This window comes from Uloborus diversus, unplaced genomic scaffold (assembly GCF_026930045.1).
Source record: "Uloborus diversus isolate 005 unplaced genomic scaffold, Udiv.v.3.1 scaffold_1037, whole genome shotgun sequence".
In the NCBI taxonomy this organism is placed as follows: Eukaryota; Metazoa; Arthropoda; class Arachnida; order Araneae; family Uloboridae; genus Uloborus; species Uloborus diversus.
In genome coordinates, this window is record NW_026557696.1 from 1 (window position 1) to 14,490 (window position 14,490).

At 37.6% G+C, this 14,490-nt stretch overlaps 1 protein-coding gene across 1 annotated transcript; it reads left to right on the forward strand.

Annotated features, from left to right (window-relative positions):
• Window positions 1–714: 714 nt before the first annotated feature.
• On the forward strand, window positions 715–8,227 carry LOC129232073 (rhophilin-2-like; the record flags this gene model as incomplete). The annotated part of the gene is given in 5 exon segments (XM_054866309.1): window positions 715–834; window positions 1,396–1,590; window positions 3,237–3,313; window positions 4,570–4,719; window positions 6,295–8,227. Coding segments are annotated over 5 exon segments (911 nt in total), but the record flags the coding sequence as incomplete, so codon positions are not given.
• Between the last annotated feature and the right edge of the window lie 6,263 nt (window positions 8,228–14,490).

Here is a 14,490-nt window from a genome sequence, read left to right on the forward strand (position 1 = left end):
ATGTATTGCCGATCAGGCTTCATTTTTTGCGACTGACATTTGGCACCAAATCGGCAATACGTGGATGCAATTGATGGACATTTTAGCTACTGTAGAGACATCATTTGTTAATCTTTACTAATAATAAAGCTGAAAGTCTCTCTGTCTGGATATCTCTCTGTCGAATCCCTCTCTGTCCGGATCTCTCTCTGTCTGTCAGGATCTCTATGACGCGCATAGCACCTAGACCGTTCCGCCGATTTTCATGAAATTTGGCACAGAATTAGTGTGTAGCATGTGGATGTGCTCCTTGTAGTGATTTTTTGAAAATTCGATTTTGTTCTTTTTCTATTCCAATTTTAAGAATATTTTCCCGAGAAAACTTATCATAAGAGTAAATTACCAAGTAATCATAACGTGCAACTGTAACATAGTCAAGTTAATTGGTGAGAAATTCAGCACACATTATTTGTAAATATACAGGCAAACCAAGTACCTTTTAATTTTCCACTACGGGCAAAGCCGTACGCGTGCCACTAGTAATGTAAATAAATTCCCAGTGTTTTCGAAAGAACTGAGTCACAGCTTCAAGAATACATAAATAAAGACGGAAGCGTAACAGTATAAAGCAATTAAAGCCCATGACTTCGCGAGTATCTTGAAATGATTGGTCCTTTTTTGCATGCTCATTTTATAAAATTTAAAAAAAAAATATTCTTGCTTACTTTAATCCAGGTGAAATCAACAAAGAAACTGAGATTTACCTAGAGTTTGTTCATAGCATTGATGCCAACGACAGCCCTACTTGTATGGATATCAAAGTGCCTAGAACGATGGAGGAAAGGCGGCAGCTTGGTAAGAATGTTATTGACTTACTTTCATTTCCTTGTATATAGCAAAGAAAAATATAGTACTCAGGTCCTGATCAAGCCCAAATGCCTTGGTCCTGGTAAAATTTGGTGCATAAAACCCATATGTTTTTATTGTAGTTTTCAAAAAAAAAAGGGGGGGGGGAAGAAGGAAAGAAATTTACTCTATTTTCTGGTACAACTAAAATCATGGTGTTAAGGTCCACAGACCCACAGAACAATGCGTTAATCAGACCCTGATTGTATACACACAAAAGTTTCCACTCAAATTCAACTTTCACTTTCTGTCACCCCTCAATAAATTTCGACAAGCTTCCATACGAACATATGGATAAACCAAGTATCCACTTTGGACCACGTCCTAGTGCATTTTTACCCGATTGAAATTGTACATACTATAATTAATAAAATAGAACATATTTGCTTCCAAAGAATGTTTTGTCTCGCCGATCTGGATTCTCGGACGTTTACTGTAATTACAATTCACTATTTGCCCTCAGTGCAAATTTGATTTTCTGCAGTCTAATAAAATGTTTGATCTCAACAGGCAAGGCTCATCTCCGCGAATCTCTGCTGTTACACGAGGAGGCTCTCCGGCTCCACCGCATGTGCAAGCAGTTGCGCCAAATCGACAACCTTCACGAGAGGCTGCGCATGGCTCACGATTCCTCACTCGACAGGTACGCCAGGTGTGAGCAGGAAGACGATTTCCAAGAAATCCTGGATCCGCCCCCCATACAAGGTGAGATGTTGAACCTTTCTCTAGTACTGGTTTAACGGATTGAAAAATTTGTCGTCATCATCTCCTTCAAGGATTAGGCATATAGCCTGTTCCGGCTTCTTAGTCGTCCCACCGCTTCCTGGACCTACCACAGTCTCGTTTGCCCCTTGGTTCAAGGGCGCCCATGTAGAGGGGCAAGAGAGGGCTCGAGCCCCCCCCCCCCCTTTGAAATTAGAACTTCCTTGCTTTTAGTACTTTTTTCTTTGTAAAAATCTAAAAACATCTCTTCTCCTGCCTTTAATGAATAAGTTATTAAAAATGTCAAATTGTAATGACTCTAATCTGTCCTGAAATCAGTTTCCACGGGGAAAATATGCAGCTAAACCACGGGGAAAATATTTGAGCCCCCCCCCCCTCCTTGTAACTTTGCATATGGGCGCCCATGCCTTGGTCTGTAATAAAGACAGCTCTTGGAAGTCCCCCTCGTGTCATACGTAGAACATGGTTTTTCCAATCGTTACAATATTCCGTAATTTTTTCATTGAGACTGAATATCTGTATTTCCCTTTGAATAGATTCCTTTCTTATTTTGTCTAGGATAGTGCAGTTCTTCAGTGATCGCAAATACTTTATCTCTGCTGCTTGAGTTCTACTAGTTTCTTGACTGTTCAAAGTCCATGTTTCAGAGCCGTATAGTAAGGTTGGGACCGCCATAACTTTATAGAACTTCAGTTGTGTTTCCTTTCTCGTTTTTCCCTTTTGGGTTCTTGTAAGGATTCCACATAATTTGAAATATTTGTTAGTGGGATTATTTTACGTTTTAATGCGAGGGTAACGTTTAATGACGCTTCCAACGTTCAATTTAGTTGCCGGATTTTTTTCACATTCTAATGACGCTTTTAATGTTCAATTTAGTTGGCGGTATATTTTACATTTTGACGGAACCTTTAATGTTGTTTGATGAACTTAATGATTTTTCCTTTGCGGATCATTTTGCACCTTAAAAGCTTTTAATAACCTAATATATTTATTTGTAAAATTTAAAAGAGCTGTTGCTTTTGTTTGGGGCACTACTCACAACTTTTTGCTTCTTTTCTTTTAATGATCTAGTTTCTTATACTACATTTGAGGCAGTGAGAAGCAAAGGGGACTTTTTCAAGTTTTGAGTAAAATGCTTATAAAGATTACGTCTTAGGTAGGCATTCATTGATTTTTTTTTTTCTAAATCATACTGTACATCAGCTTCTACCAGGGTTAATAGTACTATATTTTGCCCCGAGACAGAAGAGGGGTTTCCCTACCATTTGTGCTGGTTATCTCCAAATTTTAAATTTTGCCACTTGCATCCCTTTGCTTCTCACTACCTGATTTATGTACTTTGATCATTAAGGCTGCATTGGTTAATCACAGAAACTGGCTATTTTTTTTTTCAACTTTTCTATTCCTAGATATTTGTGTAGTTGGAGCTAGACCAGTTGCTTGTATTTAATTTATCTTTTTCAAATTCTTATTTACATCCCGACTCATTCTTATTTTATAAATGAGTGTGTGTTAACAGGTTTTTGTCAACTGTCCTCACCCCTAAAGGCGAGCATTGAATGAGTATATAAAGCCTCTGTATGCAACCTAACTTATCATTTTATTCTAATGCATTGCTATACTTACAGCTGCTACAAAATACCAATTAACTCTGATGCCTCCAGACTTCAGTGAGCATGCCATCAAAGACTTATTTCACGACTTGGTAAGTCTTTTTTTGTTCTTTGTACGACACTTCTGGGTCAATAACTGATTAAAGAAAGTCAGATTTCCATATTCTGTCCTGTTATCATTCAAAAATAGGAATCGCAGAAAAAAACCACTAAAATTTATAGCAAAATATATGAACCTGATAAATTGTTAAAGGGCGAAGCCTCATACTTGTGCTCCATACAATAGACTCTCTCTGCTAAACACTCCATAATGTTAACACATCGATATTCTGAACACATTTTGATGGTCCTAGCGAATACGTATGCATTAACTAGTCGCCGTCTATAATGAACATCTCCATAATCTGAATACAGTTGAACTCTCTTAATACGATCACGTTTACTACAAAAAGACGGATAAAACGAATATTTTGTTCGTTAATTTTGGTTTGCTATGTAATTACATCGAAAATTTCACTTATGATATGTACGTTCAATTGGAAGTCTCGGCTAAGACGAACAAAAATTTCTGACTTCTTTACTTGATATGTTTGTGATTGAATACTGTAATTTTCTTTTTTAGAAATTATGCTTCATCTTGTTTGGTAAGTCTCGTTGTGTATCGAGAAGAAAATACTAAATATTTTGCATCGAAAATAAAGCTCGTCCATTCGTTTACCTGTGGACATTTCAATTTAATCGGAGATAAAACTTAATCTTCCATTGTGGATTACAAGTTATTCCGCAATTATCAATTATCTTCCTTTTTCAATACTTCCCAAAAACATTCTTTCATAATAAATAAGTGCTTTTGTTCTGAATGTACGATCAGTTAGATTACAATGTGTGTATTAGTGCGTTTCATCGTTTTTTCAAAGTATGACTCATTTACGGTTGTTACGAAAAGCGGCTAATACGAACAAATTGGTGGATTTTTAACGTTTGTTCAACTGTAACCAAGTTCAACTGTATTTCTGTTTGGTCCCATGAGTGTTTAGAATAAAGATAATTTACTGTATAGCACTTTCATTTTACATGTGAGGGGAGAGGGGTACAATGTAGAAAGTGTTTTTAACATTTTAGGAAAAATCTCATACTACATGAGGACTTTAAAAAAGGGACGACACATAGTCCCTTTCGTAAATCCAATCAGATTAGATAAAGGATTTTACTGTTTTATGGCTTACAAAATACTGTTTTTTTTTGCCGAATGTATGTGAGCTCAGCTGAAAGGTGTTTACTGCACTTCCCTTTCAGCTATGATTTTCTTTAAATCGCTGTGATAAAGAAGGTGCCTTTTACATTCCAGGGTCCTCTGAAGGTATTCTGTGCGAGACGGCAGTGGACAGCTGCGAGACAGATCCAGCTCAAGAAAGAAAACGAAGAGAATTTTGGTTTCAGTGTTCGTGGCGATTCCCCCGTTATCATAGCAGCTGTTGACGCACACAGTTTAGCTCAGGTACTACCACATTCCTTGGAAGTATGTCTGCATAATGTTACCCTCCGCAACTCAAAGGTCTTCCCAGCACAACTCATTTTGATAATAAACAATGCATAGCGAAACCAGATCGCGTTTAGGCTCTTGGACAAGTTCTATAGGAGACTTTGTTTCTCGCTTTGTTTGTTGTTTAACTTCGCCTATAAAGCTGTGTTCAGGTACAGTGCGGCTCTGTTGAGTTGAGCGATGACCTTGACAGGATTCACTTTTTTTACGGAAGTTCAAAGAAAAAGGGGTGCGTTTTTGGCGTGAATTTGAGTTAGAATGATTTTACAAAATTACGAAAATAACCCAACTCAACCCAGCGCCATTTACTCTTTTCTTTTACCCCAGAAAAGAGATAAACATTGTCAAGGTCACAGATTAAATTATGAGAACCACACTATACCCACAAGCACGCAAAGCGAACGACTAAACCTCAGTGTTGTAGCTCACGGAACGTTTCGAAACATTCGTTCTATGCCACGAGACTTCTGACTGAAACACACTTATTTGGAGCCGATTTTTACCTGCTCCTGTTTATCAAAGCCAGGTCTAGATTCGCACAAACATACTGAGCGAACGCTTCAACCTATATGAGCAGGGGCGGATTTACAGTCTTTTCAAGGGATGGCGGTTGAAAACCATGAAAGCCATATTCCTCCCCTCAACCCACCATGTAGGGGGGTAGGGAATAAACTCCTCTTTATCCTGTATTTTAAATACTAATCACCCGTATTGCCACTCACGAACTTATCACCCCCTTAAAGTGTTAAATCTCCCCTTTGGGGGCTATCACCCCCAGGGTTGGAAACCACTGTTCTAAATCATAGCAAAATGTACCATCATACCAGTATAGTGCAGTCCATGGAAGAAAAAGGTTGGAAGATACATATAGAAACAAAAAAATTATTAAAGTTCAAAAAGGGGGGAGGGGCGAGCTTAGGTTCATATTAAAAAGTGGGTAACGCTGTTCATCCACGACTACACTGTCTAAACTTAATTTAAAGCAAATTTGTGGAATGTACTTGATTGAAATTAGTAGCGAAAGCTAGTAATTCCTTCAATTCTATATTATTGGTTTTATAAAATGACGGTCATAGAGGGAGTGATCGTCCCCACCGCCCCCCTAGTAAATCCGCCACTGCATATGCTTAGCCAACCCACGTAGGATTGTTTGCACTGCCTGCAAAGTGGTTTGAAGCATTCAATGATCCAATGGGAGGTCACACACAGTGACCTCCCAAATATTTAATTTCGAAGCATCCCTGTTCGTGACGAATGGGAGCTATTATGTTGAGATTAACACACGTATGCTTCGAGCTGTTTTTTCAACCTGCGCACGTTTCAGATTTATTCTTTGGACGTGGTTTTACCATTGCCATGAATGTTTCAATGATCAAGGCGTCGATGGCCAATCATTAAAACACGCATGTACTGAAGAACGAATTTAAATTTTTGCCTTATTTTTTAATGCAGAATGGTCTGGATAATAGTTCTGCTCTCAAGCTACTTTCAGAGATCAAAAGAAGCTTCACTGTCCTTTCTCTGTTCCAGGAGGCAGGCCTCAAGGAAGGGGACTTTGTCGTCCTCATCGGCATAACCGACTCAAAATGGATGGGCCACGAAGAAGTTGTCCGACTCATCCGAGAATCTGGCAACGAGCTGACACTCAAGGTGGTCACGCCCATCGACCATGACTACCTGCACCCTAAATCGAGCAACAACTCAACGGCCAGCAGTCCAGCCAGCAACACCTCCACCCTGAGCTCGGGAGAACTGAGCAGGGTACACATGAGGTTCACAACGAACCCTTTCGCTAAAGACAAGCGGCGTCGCGCCACGTGGAACTTCTTCAGAAGAAGTCAATCCAAGGACAGAGAATTCCCAATCGTTGGGAAAGATGACAATGTTTTGTATAGATAAACAAATATTCGTTTTTATTGTTTTTAAATTGTACATGCATATGTGCATTAACGTCCTGGGAAAGTTCATATGCATTCCATGTTCAAAAAGGAGAAATGCCATTGAAATAGTATGCTCTCTCTAAATGCATTATAGCTTATTTTTTGCACAAGGCCACAGAATAATGTCCGAACCTTTTGATGCCTGTCTTGACTCCTAACTCTCAGTCGTTGTCGATGAGATTGTAAGGCTCACAAAATAGTAAAACGAATATATAAAGGTTTGTTAAAGCAATGGTTTGGAAAAAAGTGCAGACATTACTCGCAGTTCAAAGGACCAACAAGAACTTTTTTGCCAAAAGTAAAAGCAGCCAGCACATTTTATCAATTGAAAAATCATAAAAAAGTAGCTGGAAAAAGTGGAAAACGGATGAAATAAAAGGAAATAAACATGTTTAATTCTAGTTAATTAAGTTGTTGACTAAACTAAAAGAGAAAAATTATTTCATAGTGGATTTTTTTTTAAAGTTATCCCAATTTTTTGGAAGAATATTATCTGCGTCCTTTCTTTTCCTCCTGACATTATTTTATTTACTTTAAAAAGACATTCCTTGCACAATAATAATATTGCGAGCCTGTTTTTTGTGCAAATAGTGTATTAACTAAATTTAACTTACAATTGCAATCAACGAAGATAACTGAAGAGTAAGGTTTATATCAACAGTGTTTACTCAATGTGTGTACACTTGAGGATGTTTAATTGCTAGCAAAGAATGTGCATGAACTTCCCCATAAGTATTGTAAAAATATGCTCTAAAAATGTAAGTAGAAAGAGTTGTAAAGTAAAATATGATGAACTATTCTAGGTTTTTTTTTTTTTTTTTTTTTTTTTTTTGACAATGGCAGGTGAAAATGCTTTTGTGATTTTTGTAATTTTTTAAATTATGAAGTCAGTTTTGTATTAAGTGTTTGAATCTGAAAACTACTTCATTCATAAACTTTTGAAACTTTCTTTTATGAAAAACTTTTTTTAACCTTATTATTTGTCAATTTTTGCCCCCCCCCCCTTTCAAACCATAAAACTTGAGCACATGGACAAAAAGTTTTAAATCAGTATTACATACTTTTGTTTTTTTAAATAACTAAAGGATAAAGATTTTGTACAGATAAAGTAAAACATTATTAGTTAATTTTGTTGTTTTTAGTATTATTTTCAAAAGTTAATTTTTTTTATTATGTTTTAATTTGTCTTGTTGCATTTCAACATCAGCTGCCTCGTACTTCTGTGAAAAATAATTCTTAACTGTATGTATTGAAACTATTGTATTTTCAAATTTTTGAATTCTGGTCATTTAAAACTAGTGTAAATAAGTGTATTTTTGCTGTAAATTAAAGCCAAATGTAAACAATCTTTGCATGTTTGTATAAAATGATTTAGTTTTTTTAGCTATCTTTTATATATATATATATCTTTAAAACTTGTCTTCCATAGAATAAATTTTAATTTATGTAAACATAATCATGTTGCAGATATTTAAATAGTGTTTCCCGTTTGGTTGTTTCAAATGGTTTAATAAATGTTTTTGAAAAAAAAAATTCCAAGCTTTTGTAGTTACTTTCATCAACACCAGTACAAATTTGTTTATGGACATTGTTGGTAAAAGACAAATGGTATAATGTATCTCGGGATTGTTGGCACCTGACTTTGGGCGCGTCCACTTTAAACCGGTTCAAAGCAAGAGTAGCCTGATTTACTATGCTCAGACGTTGGCGAAAAAAGCTTCTTTCCTCAAAGCGTCATTGTTTCTTTAGAATAAAAAAAAAAACCTGGCCATGAAATTCGCATTAATGAGAACATTGAGGAAGCCTTGATTTGCTTATTTCGTTTACAGCATTATCCATTTCCCACGAGTTCGATGTTCTTGATTCTTCTACCGAGCATCAACAATGCTGAAGCGCACTTTAATTTATATTATGGGTTCCCAAAGAGTGTTCGTGGCATACTGGGGTTCCACGAAGGGCAATAGCATCAACATAATACAGATAGGGGACAAAATTATACGAACACCCTTGAAAAGTCATGGTCCATTTCAAAGAAGCAGAACTTGCGTATCACTTTGCACGCAAGTTTGCCTCTAAGTGGTTATGAAGGGTAAGGTACTAGTTCGACATCAGTCATAAGAGTTGCATGCGCTTATCATACCATCTGAATAATAACTGACCTATAAGAGTTTGAAAAATTAATGATTTTTGGAATGCGCTGTCTGCTCGGTAACGAAAGCAGTTAATTATTTGAGGCATCCAAATAGTATTGAGTCAGAGTACACGACAGCATGCGCAAAATGCGGAAATATGTCGTCTGTGAAGCAAAGCCGTGTACGGAAAACGAAACTTTCTGATAGGGTAAAAAGAGAGAGAGAGTTCATCTACCCACATATTGGTCTGAAAATGCAAGAAATCTTGACCCCAGATAATGTCAGGCATGAACAGTCATCTCCAAAGTCCCATTTCAGCAAAATTGTCCAAAGGCAACTTGGAAGATTTATGCAAGAGTTGCATTTCGTAATCCAGTGGTGACACCTGCCATGCTTTTCTGTGATGCCAATGGTTTAAAATACACGAAAATTGAACTCTTCAGTATTGGCAGGAAGTCTTCTGGTCTGATGAATCAATCCTCACTATATATTTTTCAGTCAGCGAGACGGGTTTATGTGTGAAAAAAGCATACAGAAGATTTTTCTCTTGACTACCTCTTGCTGACTGCGAAGCCTGGAGGTGGTTCCATAATGATATGAATGGTGATATCTTGCTGTGGTTTTGAGTTGTTTGTTACTTTTCATACAGGGGTAAAAGCTGTTTACTATGACAGTATTCTGAGGAATTCGGTGCATCCTTTTATTGAGACTTCATTTCCAGGAAAACGCACACTGTATCGAGACGATAATAGTACGTAAGCCAGGTCCAAAAAGGGGGGGGGGTCATTTGATACACCAATAGTTAAATTGTAAGCTGTAGTGTAAATCGTGGAAAAGCGTTTAAGCACCATGCAGTAGATTTTGGATGGTACATGTGACTACACCGGGAGCAGGAAGTACCATATCGGGATAGGGTATTTTTGGATCAAATGATAAGAGTACGGCATATTGTTAATTTTAAAGATGGTCATTTAAAAGCCATTTTTTACTTATTGTCGTACAGAAAAAATGGGTCTGGAAAAGCCCAGAGTTTTTGTTTATAGAATTATTGAGCGGTCTTTTTCGGTGATTTTTAAATGTACGGCACGGCATTATCATATTTTCTTTTCTTATTATTTAAAATTTCATTTTTTTAAATGCCGTACCAATTTATTGGTACATGGGTGAAATATTATAACATCTTGCTCGGCCCTCACAGTTTCCTGACTTGAACGTTCATTAACATCCATGGGGATATTTGGAATCAAAACTCGGTGATTACCTTCGCCCTCTATCCGAGCTGTTGGAATTAGAAATGACTTTTCCGGAAAAATGGCTTCATATTCCATAAAATGTTCATGATCTTTATAAATCCATCCCACGTTGCATACAATCTGTAATTAAGTCAAAGTGTGGTTCAACTCCTTATTAATGAGGTTTTTCTCCTATTTCGTAGGTGTTCGTATTATTTTGTCACCCATCTGTACCTATAATAGAGATCGATGAGGGTGCGGTGAGAAAATTGTAATTCTTCAAAAGGGGAAACGAATAGCAAAAAAATATTAGGAACCCCTGATCTCTATAGCAAACACACACGTTACTTACTATGAACAAGTAAACTAGAGTAAGATCGAAATGAAATATTCATAAATACATTGAGACAAACGTATTTCTATATGTATTAGTTAAGGTCGAAACTCAGAGTTTATTTTATTATTATTAACATCGCAGCCATTCCGAAAATCTCAACACTAACTTTTTGCGTACTAACTTTAAATCCGTATGTAACGAAGCAGTGACAAAGTTACTATTGTGGTGAAACGGGCAGAACCACCGGTTCATCGGAAAACCAATGCTGTGACAACATTCACAGTACTACGTTGTAGATGTTAGTAAAAAAAAAAAAAGGTCAAAAAAAAAAAAAAAATGGTTTTTACCATTACAACAAAAATTATCTTTCTTTTTTTTTTTTTTTTTTGAGCAATCACGATTGCTTATTGTTCTCACTTGACCGTCCTTGATGTTGTGGTTCCTTTTTCAGCTTGGACCAGGGCCCTCTGCCGCACCACTGCCCAGCGGCCTCTGCAGGCGCGGCTGTCCCCCGGTAGCCGGTTCTCTTGGTCGGTGGCGTCCATGTCCTAGACACACGCACGCCCATATACACACACACACGCACTCATATACACACACGCACGCTCATACACACACACACACATACATGCCTTTACACACATACACACACGCCTACTTGCAAACAGACAGGTCTACGCACACACACAACTCTACACATTCATGGACGCGCACCTACACACACACACATAAACGCCCAGGAGGTGGGACAGGCTTGGGGGGACAGGAGCCGTTTCTAGAAACAATGAATCCAATGAGTAGAGTCCTGTCGCAACTCGTGATTGCGAAACACATAATTTGGAATTTCAGAATTCAAATTAATTTTTTTTTTCCCCAGATTGGTGACAGAAATCACTCATGAAATCCATGTTCATCCACTGGAGTTAGGGTTAAAATATCAACTATCAAAATATCACCAAATAAGCAATGGCTTCGTTCAAATGTAGAAGCAATTTTCACCCGTCATGTCTTGACGGGCGATTTTCTAGTTAAAAATAAATACAGGACTTGACTTCATAACATTCAGGAGAATCAGGAAGGAATAAGCCATTAAATATGCCCTGGCATAAAATTATTACGTGTTTATAAAATAACAAACAGTTCAACTATCAGCAATTCGACGGACAACATTTCGACCCTGAGTTCGGGTGTGGCCTCAATCCATATGACGTTAACACCTCATTATAGTCCAGCATTTGCTTCATTTTTTCCAAAGTACATCGATAGCCTTATGATTTTATTATTTTTTACTCGACAGACACCAAGGGTTGTTGAACGCTGATCTCGTAGTTTGGTTAGGGTCAGTCACAATTCAACTAAACCCTCCTCTCCTTTCCAAGCTTGACATCGTTTGTGAACAGCCCCTAAGATGACTTCTGTTTTCCATTGAGCAAAGGATTTAAAGATTCCAATTTTTTTTTAAATAGGGGTGAAAAAAGCCGAAATACTTCGCGGACACCGGTTATTGCGTTGCATCAATACAAAAATTTCTCTCATTTCTATCCAGCCATAAGCAGATTCGTCCACCGTCGAGTGTTTTGTTATCGTCATCGTGCTAGCTGTTCATAACCTTCCACCACTGCCTTGTAAATACCAACTGGCTCATAAAATTCACTCTGATAACACTACATGGTTGCATCGTATTCATGGGCCACAGCAACATCAGTTTTACCCGCCTAAAATTCTTATTATTAAAATCCGAACTTACGACTGTCTGTTATTGGTGCCAGGGCCGATCCTAGGGTGTCGGCCGCCCGTGTGCAAAGATCTAATGTGCCGCCCTTCAAGAGTAATTTGCATATTTTGACTAACCTTTGACGTCCATATAAATATTCCTTCAAATTTCTATATCAAGTTCTAATTAAAAAAGGAAAAAAAAAAACAAGAGTGATGAACTTATAAAAAGGGAGAAAAGTTTTATAGTAAGAAACTCCTTAGGTACAATTTATATCTTTGAAGAAAGTAATAGATACCAAAATTTACTAGTCGTAAAACCGCCTTTTATAGTCTGTCTTCGGTGACATCAGAGAAAGCACAAAGGAGGGGGAATCAGGGGAGGGGGGGGGATTGCTCCCAGAAAATTACCGAAATTGGCGTACGAAAAATAGCTTTAGTAATCTTTGGTTGTGTTTGGTTGCAAGGAGAAAAGAGTCGGGTATATTCAAGGTGCATGGAGAAATTTTCGAAATTGACATCAAAAATCTCAATTTTACGAACTTTTTCGAGACTTGATATGAAAAGTAATGTTGGAGTTTCCTAAAATTCTTTCAAAATTGAAATCAATTTGAAGCTATTTTTTGTGACCGTAGCTTAAGAAAGATTGACGCTCTTCCCAAAAATTTTCCGAAACTGAAGTTTTAAACAAGCAGTTTTAGGTTATCTTTGTTGACGTTGCTAGAGGGAGGGAGATTCAATCATCTCCTATCGACAGTTTTCGAAATTGAAGTTTAAAACGCAAATTTAGGCTGTCTTTGGTGACGTTAGGGGATCTGGCAGCTTTTCTCCGGTAATTTCTCGCCACTATTGTTTTAAAAGCCCATTTTTGTCTATATTTGAAAACGATAGGGAAAACGTGAAAATATTCCAAACCGAAATATTTTTCGGAACAAAAATCCATTTTAGGTTATTTTTGGGAAGGAAGGATTTTGGGGCTCCCAAGTAGATGTTTCTAAAAGCGCAATTTTATGCTATTTGTGGTAACGTTAACAAAACTGGGAAGCTTCGGCGGATCTTTCGGATATTTTTCGATAATCTGAAAAAGCACAACTATAGACTTTTGTCCATCTCACTTCGACAATTGATGGGTATATGCCCTAGCGCCGTAAAAAGTTACATAAGCCAGGCAAGATAAATAAATACCTTTGTGCTGAATAGTAAAGTCAGACCAAACAACGTAAGTAGAAGCACAAATTTATAAATTACAGCAGACACATGTTTCGGCGTTACAGGGAACGCCTTTTTCAATGCAAAAATAATGAGCTTATGGATGAAAAGACATCCGACAAAAGCGTTGGCTTTTGTCGGATGTCTTTTCATCCATAAGCTCATTATTTTTGCATTGAAAAAGGCGTTCCCTGTAACGCCGAAACATGTGTCTGCTGTAATTTATAAATTTGTGCTTCTACTTACGTTGTTTGGTCTGACTTTAATAAGCCAGGCAGTTCTCCTCCAGAGTTTTCAGAGTTCAGAGAGAAAATCGTATTTTACGCATTGTTTGATAACGATGGGACAAACAGCGGGCGGGGGGGGGGGGGGCTCAGTGTGTCCTCACGAACTGTTTTTTGAAACTGAAGTCAATTTCAAACTGAGGGGGCGGGATTAGGGGCCTCTCTAAAGATGCTAATTGAGACAATCTTTGGTAGTAATGTTTGGGAATGGATTACGGGCCCCTCCATCGCAAAAATTTCGAAAACGAAATAAGAAAAATGTCATTAAGCAAATTTTGATGAGATTAAGAAGGGCTGTCCTCTAAAAGCACATTTTGGATTTTAAAGCCAACATTTTCAGGCTATGTTTGATTAAGTTAAGGTGGAAGGGATGAATCAGAGATTTAATTGGGTCCTTAAGATAGGTGGTTAAAACAGCAAAATTTTCCGAAATTAAAGTCCTAAAAACGCAATTTTAAGCCTTCTTTAGTCTCGTCAAGGAGGTCATGGCATCCTTTTGGATCTTCGTTTTGGAGCTACGTTTAAATTTAATACTCAGGGCAAGAGCCCTGATCTGAAACCGGGCAGTTCATTCGTGATTTTAATTCGAAAAAAATGCTGCAAAAGGGGGAAAATTACAAAATTTTAGTTCGTCATTCATATATGTTTGATTCTCAGGGGGGTCGCAATTTTCCACTGTCTCTCCACGCATCCGCGATATTTGAAATCATAATATGTTGTTTGAAATGCTTGCGAGAGTATCTAATCAGTACTAAACAGCATAGCTTTTTTTAAATATAATATATAAAATATGTCTTCATTGTTTAGGTCTATAAAAGCTTGGGGGGGGGGGGGGGGTAAACATTAGTGCAGAGCCCGATCATTCTGATGTTGGACACG